The sequence below is a fragment of the Ricinus communis genome, chromosome 8, assembly GCF_019578655.1.
Source record: "Ricinus communis isolate WT05 ecotype wild-type chromosome 8, ASM1957865v1, whole genome shotgun sequence".
Classification (NCBI taxonomy): domain Eukaryota; kingdom Viridiplantae; phylum Streptophyta; class Magnoliopsida; order Malpighiales; family Euphorbiaceae; genus Ricinus; species Ricinus communis.
In genome coordinates, this window is record NC_063263.1 from 6801334 (window position 1) to 6818419 (window position 17086).

General features: G+C 29.5%; 1 protein-coding gene across 4 annotated transcripts; it reads right to left on the reverse strand.

Moving 5' to 3' along the window:
- Window positions 1-1294: 1294 nt before the first annotated feature.
- Window positions 1295-5211, reverse strand: LOC8279030 (sm-like protein LSM1B). 4 transcript variants are annotated; one of them, XR_007216973.1, is made up of 7 exons: window positions 4445-5211; window positions 3864-3932; window positions 3662-3777; window positions 3514-3576; window positions 2847-2925; window positions 2620-2664; window positions 1295-1671 (listed from the first exon to the last, which is right to left on the reverse strand). XR_007216973.1 is itself a non-coding variant. In XM_002532681.4 (5 exons), exons 1-5 carry the CDS (start codon window positions 4503-4505, stop codon window positions 1594-1596), a joined length of 387 nt encoding a protein of 128 aa, XP_002532727.1. In that variant the 5' UTR covers window positions 4506-5195; the 3' UTR covers window positions 1295-1593. The 4 variants fall into 4 exon arrangements, 1 of the variants encoding a protein (XP_002532727.1); XR_007216972.1 differs by having other exon boundaries at window positions 2620-2726; window positions 2800-2925; XR_007216971.1 differs by having other exon boundaries at window positions 2620-2925.
- Window positions 5212-17086: the final 11875 nt, after the last annotated feature.

A 17086-nucleotide genomic window follows, 5' to 3' on the forward strand; every position in this document is an offset into this window, starting at 1 on the left:
TTGACTTTTTTTTTTTTTAAACACAAAATATTTGAAAAGTATTTCTAAAAATATACTTTTTTTGCAAAACAAAGGGAGCCACTTTAGAAAATGGCCTTTTATCGGAAATGTAACCCATATATATTTCTTTTCTTTTTATTTGTCTTACCTGCCGGAATGTATTTTTAACTGAATTCTTTTTATTAGATTCATGAAAAAATTTGTATCTTTATTGTCTAATAAAAATATAAAAGAATAAAGTTTTCAATAGTTTGTAAAAGTGAGCAGAGGAGAAATGAGAATGCAGTTCCCTGATTGCGGCCCCGGCACAGGCCCACAGCTTACGCAGCACTTTGTGGGAGTCGCTTGTTTCTTGATTTAAGAATTGAGCAATTAAATGAAAACAATACCTAGAGTCCTGACAAAATGCTTGCCATCTGTATAATTGTCCAGATCCGAAAAACCAATCAAAAAATGATCTGTTTGAGTTTAATATTGATGACTGTTTATAATTTCTACCAGACATACATAAGGAAATGGCTATTAAATAATGAATATTATAATAAACAATTATAAATACTTGTTAAAAATTTACCTTATTATACACTATTATCTCTCATATTTATATACTATTGTATAAAATATTCTTTCTAAGATTCTAGGAACCAATATTGAGGTGATTAGATCCATGGCAAAGTGCATAGGTTCCTGTAATTTTGTGCATGTTATATGTTCATGTAACCAGGCAGCAGATCCAATTATTTAAGTCCCTTCTACAAGTGTATTGTAATCTTTATGAACTAATGTAACTTCTACTAATGTGATTTTTTCAGTTAATGGAATAAAAAGATTTCATTAGTGGGATAAAAAAAATGGCTACATAAAACAAAAATTAGAGATCAAACCTAAGATAATATATATATATTTATATATGTTAACACTTAAATTGTCATTTTGCCCTATACCCCTACTAACAAACATATCAAGATCAAAAACCAAAGTTACACACTTACCAAAAGAAAAAGGAACAAAAAATTGCAGAATAGAGAAACTCATGTAATTTTCCCATTACTAAAAACACTACCCCTCATGCATGATCTTAACATTGATACCAGTAGCAGCCTTCAACTGATTTCTTGACTTGACTAAGATCAACCAAAACAAAAGGATACCCTTCCAAGTCATATCTTAAAAGGGTTGAAGATTTATTGATTCCAGCCTGAAGCAAGTCATACCCTCTACAGGAATGCACTTCACAGGTCCCCCAAAGATGAAACAGAAAAAGGTTAATAAATGCGTATAGAGAAAAGTTAAATACTGCGTGAAAAGTGCGATTCTAATTTTCCTTGATTGTACAGAGCCATTACACCTTAAAACATCCAATACATTATGGAAGCGGAAAAATGGGACCAGTGAAATACTAACCTACACCCCATTCAAACTTGGAATTGAAATTTCACAGAACAAAGTACTGAATAAATTTTTCAAATACATTTCTTTGAAAAAAAATGTTACAGCAAGTTTAGAGAAAAGGAAGAGAACCAACTAATACCCCATACACCAATTGACCGCTAAAATATGTGCGGACCATATAACCTGGTTGCAGGGGATGCACTAGTCCAAATCAAGGAATTCCATTCTCTTCCTCATTGTACCTTTTAGATCCGTAGCATCCCTTTCGGCTTTTTGCGCCTGCCAAAAAAATCACAAGCTCAGTGATTTAGTACAAATAATCTCCAAGAGATTGAAAATTTAGAAAGGTGAAAGTCTATGCAAATATATGCATCTTAGATCAGCAGAAGAGAACAAAACATGGACAGAAAATTGCCAAAAAATCCCTGCATAAGATTCTTTTTATTAAATGGAGCTGCTTCTTTCACAAAGCAATGGACATCACATATACCTCTACTTGCAGGTCTACATCTTACTCTATATTATGCTTGAATTTTAATTTTTAATAAAAGGCATATATAATTATTTATTGTCGTTGCAACTTCCAAGTCCTTGAGAATCATCCTTTGCACTAAATTATGACTAACCTAAGCAATACATGTCATATGATTCATTGTGAATTACATATGCTAAAACATAGGAGACTTAAATTTGGATTTTGTATTCTATACATGGTCTTTCACAATGAAGTGATAGGTCAACTGCCATCAATCAAATTATTAATGGATTAATAGATCATTCTGGAATGGCAGATACCATATATATCCTGGATCATCTAGATAGTATGTTTCTAACAAGCCACTGCTTGTGGGGCACTGTAACAGGTGATATTACCTCATTCCAAAGCAACAAATGTTGCAGAAGAAATTACATGAGCAAATAGACAATACAGAACCAAACTAAGAAGCCACGGAGCCGATGAATGTGAATAACACAAGAGTATTAAGTCAAACATCCAAAAGATACTGCCTTTGACCATGATGCTACAAGAAAGTAAGTGCAAAGAATAATTGCACAATTCACTATGCTTTTCCTCTAGAAACTCTAAATAATTGATATCTAAACTACAATGACAATCCAAAGAGATCAATTTTGTATTCCATCCACTGGTCATTCAGCATAAAGTGATAGGTAAACTTCCATTAGTAGACTTGATGAATTAATAGATCATTTCAGAATGGCATTTACCATAGACGTCCTGGATCATGTAGACTGCAGGCGTCCAACAAGTCACTGCTTGTGGTGGCACCATAACAGGTGATACTGACTGTGTGAGAAAATAGATGATACCAAACCAAACTAAGAAGCTACTGAGCTGATGAATGTGACTGAGCGATGACTATTGTGAGAAAATAGATGATACCAAACCAAACTAAGAAGCTACTAACTTTGACCATGACAGAACGAGTGCATACAATAATTGCAGAAAACACAAGGCTTCTTCTAGAAACTCCACAGAATTAAATATACAACCGCGTGATTTCGGAAAATTTCCTGATAAATGTACCCAGATTGTAAATCATCTTATCAACAAGTAATCACATCAGCAAATAATTTCCTGAAGAAAAGTATAGAACAAAAAAAGCTGATTGTTCCCCAAAGCAAATGGCATCACAGCACAAGACATGAAAATGGCATCTTTGGGCACCTCTTCCGAACAATAACCAGAGATATATACCCACCTACATAAAAAAGCATATACAAGAATAGGCCTCTAGCAACCACACTGCATGAGAATGAGTTTAGCATGCCTCATACAAGAAAGCTATGCTTAATAAATGTTGTGACATTAATGTTCCTCTCTAACAAATTCAATTGCTAATAAGTCAATTTACTACTGACAAGGCACTCACATCTACAGTCACAAAGCCACATCTTGATTATACTTTCAGGTAGTAGCTGTGTCCAGAAAGTTTGTCAATTCAACAAGTCAAACAACACCTGTTTACAAGTTTTGTCTGTGAATCACTAAACTACTAACTATACTTTGCATTTACCACTTACCCATCTAATACTTCAGAATTACCAGATACTCTTGGCTAAGGCAACAAAAGGAAAAAAGAATACCAGTTTACCACTTACCCGTCTAATTTCCGCTGCTGAAACACGAGTCATATGTGGAGGAAGTTCCTCTTTCTCCAAATCCTAAACCAGAAAAAATGCAGAGTTCAGGAGAATGCTGAATGCACAAGTCACAATTACAAAAATCAATAGAACAGTCGCTTCATACCAGCTCTCCAATTAAAACAACATTCTCGCCTCGAATAATGTATAGACCTAAAGGGATATCGCAATAGAGGTCACCAACAATAACTCTTTCACATGCACCCTCAAGAACGGCATTAGCTGCATATCACAAACATTTAGTTTTCAAACATTAAAGAATTTGAGCAGCATCTACTTAATAAACAAGGAAAAGATAGAACAAGTACCAAATTGGTCAAAAGAACGAAGTATTCCCATGAGCTTCCGACCATCTCGCAGTAGCACAAGTAGCTTCTCTGAAGCAAAAGTAGAAGCACAACGCCAAACAATTAAGTAAAAAGAGATCCGCAACTTTTTAGATATTCTATATCTAAGCACTATACAAGCATAAAGATCAATACTTCCCCCATAAATCTAACAACTGTGAAATAAGATAGACAAATAGAAAGGATAAAGACTACCTAAGAAAAACAAACTACAACAAACACAATATAGCACAATCTTGCTATAGAAAACAACACATTAAAAGAAAGATAACTCCTCAGGATGTAATACTGTAACTAAGACAAAAGATAACAATTGCTTCTCCATCTTTTTGTTTATCTATTTACATTACAAGTTACAAACTATACTTCCTTTAACACCAGATTACCAATTTTTAGTTTACTTACGAAAATACCTCATTAACACCAAATTACCGATTTCTGGTTGAAACTGTATTACATATTGAAACTTCAAACATAATAACATCCAGGATAAGCTTCAAATCCAAAGATCATAAAGATTTTTAGAGGAAAGGAGAGCTTACTATCAAGATAGCTAGCAAGAGAAGTAGAAAGATAGATATCTTCCGGGCCTGCCCAAGACATTGATAACTTCGAGCTCTAACTTTTTCGGTACTAAAAAAATCACCGAAAAATTTGCTGAACACCAATCCAAAAAATATGGCATTGGCTGTTCAAAATTCCACCTTTAACCCAACCCACCACGGATTCCCACTTCAAATCAACAACTCCAAACAAAGAATTAAAAATCAATCAGAAGAGGAAAAAAGGAAAAACTAGTCCCCGAAAGTCAAAACACAATAAAACCCTAATTGCAACAATCTCTAATCACCCCTAATTTCTCAAAAATTCTAGAAATAAACCCTAACAACTGCTAAAGATTAGAAATTCAGGGAGTTTTCTCTTCCGGATTGAACTGAACCAAGTGGATATTTGGTAAAAGAAGTCACTCAGATCCAATCGCACCGGAAGAGATTTGAAAGAGAATAGAGGAGCAGAGAGTTAAATAAGAGAGAAAGAGTGTATATGTGTCTGCTGTAATTTGAGAGAAAAATAATGTAGAAGGAAAAAACAAATTCTATTAGGGTTGGGAATTTTGGTTTTGCATGGTGGGAACTGAGGATGTGTGAAGTGGAGGAGTTGATGTCGTTATTGTTGTACTTTTTGTTTCTTTTTATTTGTTGATTCATTTGTAAAAGTGGTAAGTTGAGGAAGCTCTTTTTTTTTGTTTTTCCCTTTTTGTTTTCGAGCAATTTTCTTTTTAAACTTTACCTATTCGTTAATATTTTTTAATCAAAATTCCAAAAATTTCTTTTAAAAATAGAATGGCAATGAATGGATTAGTCGCTCAATAAAAGCCCAAATTCAAACCTACTTAACATATAAGTATTTAAATCTTTTTTTTTAAGAAAAAAAATACCATTTAATACCTATATCTTTTTATATTCAATTATTTTTTATGTATTTATTTTTGACACATATGATCCAAATTTATATATAATTTATAATTTTTTATTAATTTATTAATTTATAAATTATATTTTTAATTAAAACACCGACTCTAATCCTAAAAAATAGTATATTAATTATATTTTAATATTATATTAATTAATAAATAATATTCTAATCAAATAATGATATAATTTTATATTAAAAAATATTATATTAATTATATTTTAATTAAAATTCTAATTCTAAAAGATACCATTTTAAATATTTTTTGTAATAAAATATTCAATAATAGGTTAATTTTTAATTATATAATAAATTTATATTATTGCATTAATAAAATTTTAAAAAATTAAGGACATTTAGAAATAGTTAATTTGCTATTATTTTTTAAAATTTAATAAATTAATATTAAAAAATAAAATTTTTATTAAATTATATCTATTAACTTGATTTTATAATCAAAATAATAATAACCGATGTAAAGAACGCGTAAATGACCAGTACTAGCTAAATCTATATAAATTCATTTATATTTTATATTTATAGCTAAATATGGATTGGATTTTGATAATGTAACAAATAACATTTATCAAATATAAAATATATTGTATTTAAATTTTTTATTTAAATATTTTTTAAAATATACTTTTTAAATAAAAAGTGTTATTGAAAGTTTAGAACACTATCATCTCAAGCGCTTGAGATTTATTTCAAATTTGAGTTTACTATATATTTAGGTTAATTATTTGCTCAAGATTGATTTGTTAACTAGTTAAGCAAGCTCAAGCTTGTTGATGAGCTTTATTAACTATTAGAATTAAAGTAATCTTATTACTATTTTATAATAATTCATTATCACAAAAAGAGAATCACTAGTAATGGATGTACATATTTAAGATTTTTGATATATGTGATCGAGATTGTACCTAATTTGAATGAATTTGAGCATGAAATTATTAGCAAGCATAGTCTCTATAGCTAATCAACAAGCTCAAATGAATATCTTAAAAAGTCAAACACAAGCCAAGCTCTGGTAGCTGGGCTTCATTTACAGTCTAATATCATCAGTCTAATATGAAAATTTATGTTTTTATGTCATTTTGGCACTTCAAACAGATGATGTGGCTTTCTTCTTTAATTTTTATTACAAGTGGGAGGTCACAGTGTCACTTAAAATTATGAAAAAATGAAAAAAAAATATTTACATTTCTATGTTTTCTTTATAACAATCACCACCGTGGCTTTCACCACCACCACCAGTGCTCTATCCATTACCACCTGCAACCATCACACTTACAGGTAGCGTACAACCGCTGCAACAATCACCGCCCCATCTTATTTGGAATCTGGGTATGCTTCGTATGAGCACCTCCATTTCTTCCATTTGTCCTTCTATAACCCACTTATCAAAATCAAATATATTTCTTCTTCTTTTTTTTTTTTTTTACAAAGGCATATATCTATAAAGCACAGATGGCATTTTCATATTAAAATATGATGCACATATTAAGTATATATCTGTCCGAGATGTTGTGTAAAGCTATATCATGCATGCTTAAACAAAAGAAGCATGCCCCAAAGAAGAAGGTAGTGTTGAGCTAGGAATAAAGAATTGTCCGTGACAGACATAAGCAAGAAACATCAAAGAGTGAGTTCTTAAATAGGAGAGAGCAACTGAATTAACCATCTGATATGAATTAGCTATATGATAAACACACTCTTACCCACTAGATTTTGTCAAGACCATGTAGCAAATGCTCCTTTACATGGCTTAGGCTTGCTTCGATGCTATACCATAACATCCAACTGAAACTCGAATAGAACAGATAGCAAGTTGGTTTCTTTATTGATACACCAGTTGAATCCACTTATTGGTACGCAATCTAAGAAGGGCACCAATTTTTTGAATTTGAGTAACATGAAAAGAATCTATCATTGGTCACTTGAGTTCTGTTTCAAACAAAATAGCACTTAATGCAACATACGAAGTATCTCCCAAAGCTACTTAGCATAGCCAAATCTTGCCTTGTTTCCCTTCTAAATCCTAACATCAAAAATGGAGAAGGCACCGAGTTACTGGTGTTGCGAACAAGTTCTAACCTCTTTGTTTCCATGACGAAAGGCATAAGACATTTGTATAACTTCGGCAACGACTATAAACACTACATAACTAAGTTCCTTGGAGTTAAGAGTAATAGAAAACTGAAATGAAGTGATCTCATTAAGTTCAGTTTATGACCATTATACTTCCAATAAATGCCCTACAAAAAACACCAATTCTTTGACCAAAGTCCATTGTACTGATAAGCAAATTATATGATCACTTCAAAGTTTAGATCTGACTTGGAGTACCACAATAGAGAGAACTCTTAAAAGGAGCTGAATTGAATAGCCAAAAAGGCATTAGTAGCAGAAACATGCCCAAAAAATATGTTTAAAATGAAATGGTAAGTAATGCTTTTCGCAACAAAGATTGCCTGGAAATTGGCCTTGACAACAGGATTTGCCTTGGCGAATACATTTCTTCCACTTCTTTAAAATCAAAAAGAACAATAATGATTCTTTAGGTACCGATGATTCCCACAAAAAGTACTCCCACACTTGCAGACAAAACCAGTCAAGCCGACCTTTTTCTTGCAGCAAGAGCACCTACTCACCGCCTGATCACTAGCACCAGCACCAACCTGTCTCGCCTTTGATGATGATGATGATTTCTCAATCACCAGACTCAACCAATTAATGGGTTTTGTGAGCACTATTCTTATCAGTAATAATAGTATCTGGCTTTAATGCTAAGAGTAGTCTGCATTGGAGCCTTGGCCGTGTCGAAGAACCCACACCCATTGCGCATAAAAGTTGGCTCGGATGGGGAAAGCTTGTGATATTGTTTTGCTAAGAATACATGGAGAAGAGGAAAGAGTATCTAGTTAACGTGGTATTTGTGGTGGCTGCTAATAAATGTCAAAAAAATTATCATATCATATATAATTAACGGAATTTTATTTTTCTGTTTAATGAGGTGCTAAAATGATACAAGAATATATTTTTTTCTAATATTCACTCTAAAGAATAAATTAAGGGCAAATCCATTCCTCGGCTAAATGTTAAAATGCACATTTTTTCTTTTAATTACATAAGAAACTTTAACTTTGTTTTGAAAATGAAAAGAAAGTAGTATAACATATGACATATTAGTAAATGTAATTATTGAATAAGTTACTAAGTCACAAAATTAATGGTTAAAATTTCTTTAAATAAAATGAACGGCTGAAATTGCATTGTAGCGGTACATATAATTACTGCAGTGTGACCCCAATTGTGTGCAATGGAATTGAGAATCCAACCAATGAACACCAAAAATAATATATTGGGCCTAAGATACTATGAATTAGAAATATTAAAAACAATCAATATTCGGTGGGAATCGATTTTAGATGAAAAAAAAATCCTTCAAACCGATCCAATCCAAGTAAATATAAAATGAATCTATAAACATAACAATTTCCTAGTCATTTTAGTGTTGTGTATTTTATTTATCCATTGTGCACAATTATATCCAATTGCATCAGCTTAATTTTAAATTTTAATAAGATTATATATTTCAATATCATGCAATATAAAAAATTAATATATTTAGCATAAACAAATGGACCGACAAATTGCTTTATTTTTAAAAGGATTAAATTAAATAGTTAAAATGTATCAAATAGAATATATCTTTATCCATCTGAACCCAATTCAAACTTAAACTAACTAATAAGTTTCTTCATATTACATTTCTGAAACTAAACTCTACCAAAAACTAATCAACTCGAATCTATTAGTCTTTTCAATTCTGATGCTTGGAACAAATGCAACCCGACTAATATAATTTGAATAACATATAGAGTTTAACCTAATTAATCTAACCCACAAATACCCCTACTTATTAGTACCAAAACATTATAAAATTTACGTTAATTATACCCTTAAGCATAAATTATAATAAACAATAGTTACTAAGCTTTAAGTGAACTAAGTTCAATTGATGTTAAGAAAATTAGATTATATATGAAAAAAAGAACTTTAGGCTAAATGGATTCTCGTCTTTTTCTTTTGGGAGGGGAGTCTTAAAGAGGAGTGAGAAGTATATTATATTTGTGTACATGAATCAAAACTCTAGTAAACTATTCATAATTCCGCTCAATAAAAATTTATTTAAGCGGAGCTTTTCGATCAAACTAAATAAAACTAGACTTGTTAGCTCATAAGCCAATCCATTAATACACTCGTGAACTAGTTTATAAAAATACAATCAATTTAATGATTAATTTGTAATTTTTATATTTTACTTATCATCTATATCTAGTTAAATTTATTTATTAGGATAAAATTATAAGAATAAATAAATATATTATAATTTTTATAATAATTAATTTTTTAATTAATAAATAATTTTTATAATTTATATTTATTAATTTTATTTAGACTTAATTAAGTCGAATAACTTCGATAAAAATTTAGCTAGCTTGAGCTGTACCCGATTATAATCCTGCAAAACAGCTTGAGCGTTCATTTTGGAAAACCGTCCTCATGCACATAATGAGTATGTAACTAGCCAACCATGGTCACGAGTTCGGTACCCATCCAAAATAAATTTGGATTTGGACATATATTCTTTTAGATCGTTATTTGACCCCAATTTGAAAAAAGAAAAAGAAAAATCCACTTATTTTTATGCAGCTTGGAATTGTCAGTTCTTTGAAATTAGTCTGATAAACCTTATTAAATAAGAAATTACGTATAATAAATTAGGGAACCCATATTTAGCTCTATGTACTTTTATTTTTGTTGATTTTGGTCCCTGTATTTTTTTCGGTTAGATTGAACCCTTGTATAATTATTTTGATAAAATTTCAATCCTTTTGTTACAACGAGTGAAAATAGAAGTCAGTTCCATTCAATCAAACGCCACGTGATTTGCCACCTGTACAAGAACATTTCACGTTACCGATTAGTGAGATAAGTAGGGTTTCATTTATCAAATAAATAATTTATTGTCTTATAAAAACAACACTTACAATCGTTAATTAAGGTTTATTACCGTTTCTCTCTTCTCTTCTTGCATTTCACTTGAGATGTTTGCCTGAATCAATATAGACATGGAAGCTGAAAGAGCTCATGCCATTTATTGTTATGGCTATGCAACTGTTCTTGAGGTTGCAGACAACAATCGCGACCTATAGAGGAGGTTCTATACCTGTTTCTGCGTTAATGTAAGAATGAAGCAAAAAGAGTATAGTGATTAGCAACTCGTATATATTTTGTTTTATACGAGCCAAGCCTGAATATTGAAAAGCAATGCTCGACTAGGCTCGTTTGCACCTCTAAGTAGGCTATTGCTATTTTATTTACATAACACATTATATTTACTGTATTAGAATATTTTATCATCTGTTTAATCAGGTATCTCATGTTTATTCAAATTTATAGTTCTCCTTGTAGCTAAACATAGGAAAAAAAAGTAGTGTTTTGAATATCTCATTATCCCTCTAAACCCTTATGTGGTATCTTTTGTTTTTTAGGAAGAAATATATTTCACGGGCGTGAATATTTCTTCACGGTCGTGAATTCTTGTTTTCATGGCTGGGAAGCATGTCGTGAACGCTGCTCTTCTTTTTGCTATTTAAGGCAAGAATTCTTCATGCCTGAAAAATTGGCATTAAACACTCAAATATAGAATTAGTCATTCTTAATTGTTTGTAACCATCAAAATAGGATTAATAACCCTCAAAGTTTAACAATATTTACAGAAGTTCACATGACATTCATGACTATATTATTGTCCTTATGGATTCCTTGTTTATAATAATTTAAAGAATTTCATATTATATTTATGACTGTATTATTATCCTTATGGATTCCTTTTCTATAATAGAAAACCATATTACAATTAAATCCTAAATATCGTATTGAATTTGAGTATTGTTGATTCTTCAAGTTATGGAAGAACGGAAAGAGTTTGGGTTCTACCGCAATTTGATTATCAATATCATTTTGAGAAATATACAAATCCGAAAAAGTATTGTGCTAGTTTGCATCGTGAATAGAACTTTAGAATCGATGAAGCAGAGAATTTGATTTCAGTTTTGCATTCATTGAGAGCTCCAGTTATGAAACATCATTCATTAGCATTTCGTCGAAGAAATATGGCAGATTATGAGGTTGTAGTGAAATGGATGCAAGAAGAAAATAATAGAATATTCCTTCAAAGATCAAGATATTACATGTTACAATTGGCAAAAGAACAAGCAATGGCGATTGGCAGAAACTTGAGTGAGAATAAGGCTAATAATATCATGTATTGCAATAGGTATGCATCAGACTATTAAATGTCTGGTGAAAAAGTATGACCTCCTATTTCAATTTTGGCATTTTAGTTTATAGAAAAAATGTATTCTCGTGACAATGTGGTTGTAATAAATGTTTTAGAGTTAGGTTGTATCATGAACATCTTTTGTTTGATGATAAACATATGATATTAATCGTTATCAGAGAAATCAATATCGGAAAGACAATCACATAAATTTTCTAAAGTTCTAAATATTCTAGCTTGTTGGCGATCTCCGTCTCCATTGGCCTCATTTACACTGACGGAAATACACAAGGCGAATTTTGATTTGATTATTCTCTTCCCTGATGCGATATAAAATAGTGCAGAGTTCAAAGATAGTAGATCGACTCATATTAATAGCAATTGCACGTAGTACTTTTAATTTGAAGTTCCAATGCTTCTTCACATAGAATTTGTAATTGACATATTGTTCATTAATTGATTGTACCTCCTCACTATTATGCTTATTCGAATCTGCATTGGATATAAAAAATCACCATTTAGTGCCCAATGACGTTTAGTTGCTCTAAATATGTCACCAGGAGTGTACACATTCATCATGGTACCTACAAATAAAATTATTAGCATGTTAAAATATTAAATAAAAAATCTTTTAACAACATTTGAGTAGATATAAAGAAAGATATTTGATAAAGTATTGTCCTCACTATCACTATAATTTAAAATACTCTTTTCATCTAAAGGTATTAGAATGCTATTTGGAAGTTCCATCCTGAATGGATCATGCTTTTTGTGATATCTTTCTAATCGATGATTCATTATGTTAATTTTCCTTTTTAGTTATTTTATCACAGCTCCAACTTCTTCTAAAGTATGTCTAGATAACGTTGCTGAAATAGCTCGTGGTATAACTTCAATAATACTTATAAAACTAAAAATATTATGAGTATATTAACATACTAAAAATTTTAAAACAAAAAAATATAAACATTCATAAATATTATTATACTTACAATTATTATCTTTCTAAAATTAAAAATATAAAAAATAAATCTTCAATTCCACCAAAAGAAGATGTTCTCCACCAATCAAAGAAAGAAAAATACAAAACAAAATGAAAGAAAGAAAGAATATAGGAGAGAAAATTGAAAGAAGCAAAGAAAGATGGGAATAAATACACAGAGAAAGAAGGAAGAAAGACGGAGAAAGAAATTATAAAGAAAAAAGAAAATGGGTGATATAAGTAGTTAGTTGTGACTTATGTGTATGAGAAATTATGGGTTACATTGTTTTCAAGTTTTAATTATTTTTTTTTTAGTTAAATAGGTTTCAACTAGTGTTGCATGCATGCATATTAGCTGAACTACAGCTACGCCTGAAACCTAAAACACTGCACATACTGAAAAAAAAGAACAAAGAAATCTGATCGTATCCGCATGTCCGCTAATCCTACAGGCGAACAAGACCAAAGTCTTTTTTTTTTCTTTTTGACTTTTAAAACTATCCTAAAATAGAATTTTTTTCCAAAACAGCCTTTAACTTAAAAATTTGGTATATTTTTACCTTAAAATGATAATATTTTTTTCAAATGCATTAAATTAAGAAAAAGCACTAGAAGCCTTATACAACATGCAAATTCCAGATAATTTCAAGTCAAATATTAGTTGATAATTGTGGTTTATTGGTCAAGAAAGGAATTATCTAAACTATGAAGACATGGGTTATTTTTTGCAAAATCATGGAGTAAACCCTAAGGAGATGTATGTGTACAAGGGGATGGCTCATTTCCCTTCAAAGGTATGTTGTGAAAATTTGAAATTATTTTAGCATTGGGTTAATAAAATTGGATTAACAAAACAAATATCTTTAACTTGTACTATTTTTAATATTGCATTAACCTAAAAGATTTGCTATCACCATTGACTCTTTCGAAAAAATTGAGAAGTTGAATGAAGTTTTATTTTTGAAACATGTGAGCAAGGAGCCAATTGTGGCAACCATATATCGCCTACTGCATTTAGTTTGCTGAAACGAGGGGTATGAATTGTTTTCAAACTTTTTTTCTTTAGTTTGCTTTTTGGAATTTTTGTATTCTAAAATATCTTTTAATTATTAAATATATTGCTATGAGGGACCTTAAGGACCAAGTGAAGATTATCACATGGTTGTTATAGTGGGGTATAGCACAATTAGAAATGGCAAAAATTACTGGATTATACGAAATTCAGAAAGGAAAGATTTTGATGATGATGGTTAGGCTAGGATTATAAGACAATCTAGTAGAGAAGGAGGTGTACAGTATATATTGACGTTATTGATTCCATTTTGTTTTACTCGGAATGGCCGAGATGTCTCATTTTATTAAAAAAAATAGAATAATATATCTTTTATTCTGCATCTGTCAAAATCTCGACCATCTCGGATCAGAATGACTGAAATTGCCTCTATGGACGAGATTAAAGAGATAGGCCGAAATGAAGCAACTTTATAGAGAAAAAAATATCATTGAATTGAGCTAAGTATTTCGCTAACACTTAACTCTAAAACTCAAACCTCTTTTCTCTCTATCAATAAAAACGAATTGAAATCTATAACTTCAAATAATTATCTTTTTATCTCTATCTATCATATTATCTTGCGCTCTATAGTTTAACCATATTTTCTTTTCACTAATTTATAAATTTTTTTTATGATATAATCTATATTATCTAATAATAACAATTTAGAATTTATGTAATTTGATTTTGATAGCTTTGTTCTACAAGATAATATTTTATAATTTAGTTGGTTGTGTTATATAAAGAGTTTTTGTTATTATAATTCTATAATAGGGTAATATGACTACTTGTTACTTTCTAATATGCTATTTAATTAGACTATGGGTAATAATTTTGTAGTATTGTATTTTAATAATTTAAAATTAAACCATATATATAATCCGGAACAATCCAAAAACGCCAAAATGTTACAATATCGAAATATTTTATTCCAACGACAAATCTAAAATGACGATTGAAATGAAATTCATAATTCATAACTTTGATCTTTATTTCTTGGGGTTTGGTACCCGATGGTGAGTTATCAATTTAAATTATCATTTGTTTTCTTTAATTGATCTAATTTAACTCCTCTTAATTTTGCAGGGTGTTAGAAGGGGCAAACTATTCCCTGCATCTCGTTCCATCTTGCAGTGTGGGCTAAAGATAGGGATACGCACGGGACATTAGTCCCGCTCCTTCATTTTTTATTTACATTTAAATTTAAAATAAATTAAATTATAAAAAACTAATATTTTATATTTTAATATATATTAAGTAAATATTTTTATATTTATAAAAATTAATTTTTTACTCACGCATCGAATGATTATTATAATTATTTTAACTTTAAAAAATAATATAAATTGAATTTATAAATAAAATTAAAATAGAATTTTTAATATTTTTCAAATACTCATAATATTTTCGCAAAAAATAATAAATTAAATATCTTTAGTACTTTTCTTAATTTTTTTATACATAAATTTAAATTTTATATATTAAAAGTAAGTACACATATCAAAATGTGTCAAAATATAATAACATATGTTGAGAAAAATCTAGATCTCAAATATATATATATTGTAGGTAAATAAAATTTAAAAATTAATATAATCAGTAACATATATATATTTTTTTTCATGTAGTTATACTCTAGAGAATTAAAAATCGATATATTTTCAGTAAATAATAAAATAAATTATCTATTAAAACTAATATAATATAATTTTTAGAGAATTTTCATATACTAAGATTTTTATATTATTAGTGAATAAAACTAATATTTTGCATATTTGACAATTTTAAAATTTTTATCCATATATAATTATTAATTTCATAACCAAAAGTGTTATATTTTTATAATGGATATTAATATTCATTATTTATAAGATAATATTCAATGTTTACTATAACGATATTCATTTTGTATTCCATCAATTTTTAAATGTTCATTATTTTAGTGAAAAATGTTCATCATTTATGATTTATATATTCATAAATTTATTATTATCGATTCAGTAGTTGTAACATTATATATATTTCTCAAATCACTATAAAATATTTATTTTCATAGAAAAATGATATTAATTCTTTACAAAAGTCAGATTTATTATTTTTGTTATACATATTAAAATATTTTTATAATTGATATAAATTTTTATCATTTATAGGCATAACATTCATTAGTTTGTTAACAAGTATTTATTATTAATGAATATCATATTCATTAATTTTATTGAAATAGACATATATAACATAGATATAATATAAATCACATTTACAGTTAGTAAATAAAAAAAAAATGTCAAGCTAAAATTATTTTATAAATATTTATATTATAGCACAAATATTTTTTTAATAAATTAAAACTAATAAACAATGAATATTTAATATTTAAACAAAGAACATTCAATATATATTTGATGAACATAAGTTAATAGACATTCAATATTGAACTAATGAATACAAATTTAAAAGAAAATATAGACGCGCACATCAAAATTATGACAGACGTGTCACATTTAACCAGACCACATCATAATGTGATCGGTGTGTATGATATAAGGCCCCGTTAGAAGGAATTGAGTTGTATGGAAATTATCCCATATCATAGTGGACTGTAAATAGTACTATGATCTTAGATGATTTAGTATTATATCAGTGGACTGGAATACTGTTTGATCATCTTAGTATACTATAGTGGGTTTTGTTTAAACTTCCAAATTACTGGGCCATTGCGAATGACGACCTAATACTCCTATTAGCTATGACCATGTGGTGGAAGTGATGTGCTTTAGCATGCATTTTGATCTTCTCCCACTGGTCTAGTCACTTCATATTTCAATAGAACCAATTTCAAGGGTGTTTGAATAGCAATTGTAAAAGACCTCAATCATTTAGATCCCTCAGGGGATGGCTTGATCGAGATACTATTTACCATGTGGAGACTGTGGAAAGATAGGAATGATCTCTTCTTTAACCAAAGAAGTTGGATTCTGTCAGAGGTTATTAGGAAAATCAATTTGGATTTGGAAGAATTTCAAATGGCAAATTTCAATTCTACTACTCCTACCCCAGCTAACAATTTCCTTGTGACATCAACATAAACTTCGATGCTGCTGTGGACAAAGCTTTCTTTCAATTTTGTTAAAAGAACTGACAATGTTTTAGCTCACAATTTAGCTCAAAAGGTGGTGATGTCCTGTTAAAGTTTTTGTTTGAACTCTTTTGTATTGTCTTTTTTCTCCTTGCAATTCAATCTGCCTATTGTTAAAAAATAGTAATAATAAAAGAGTTTAAATCTCAATTTCACTCCAACGACTAAATTAATAAAATTGGAG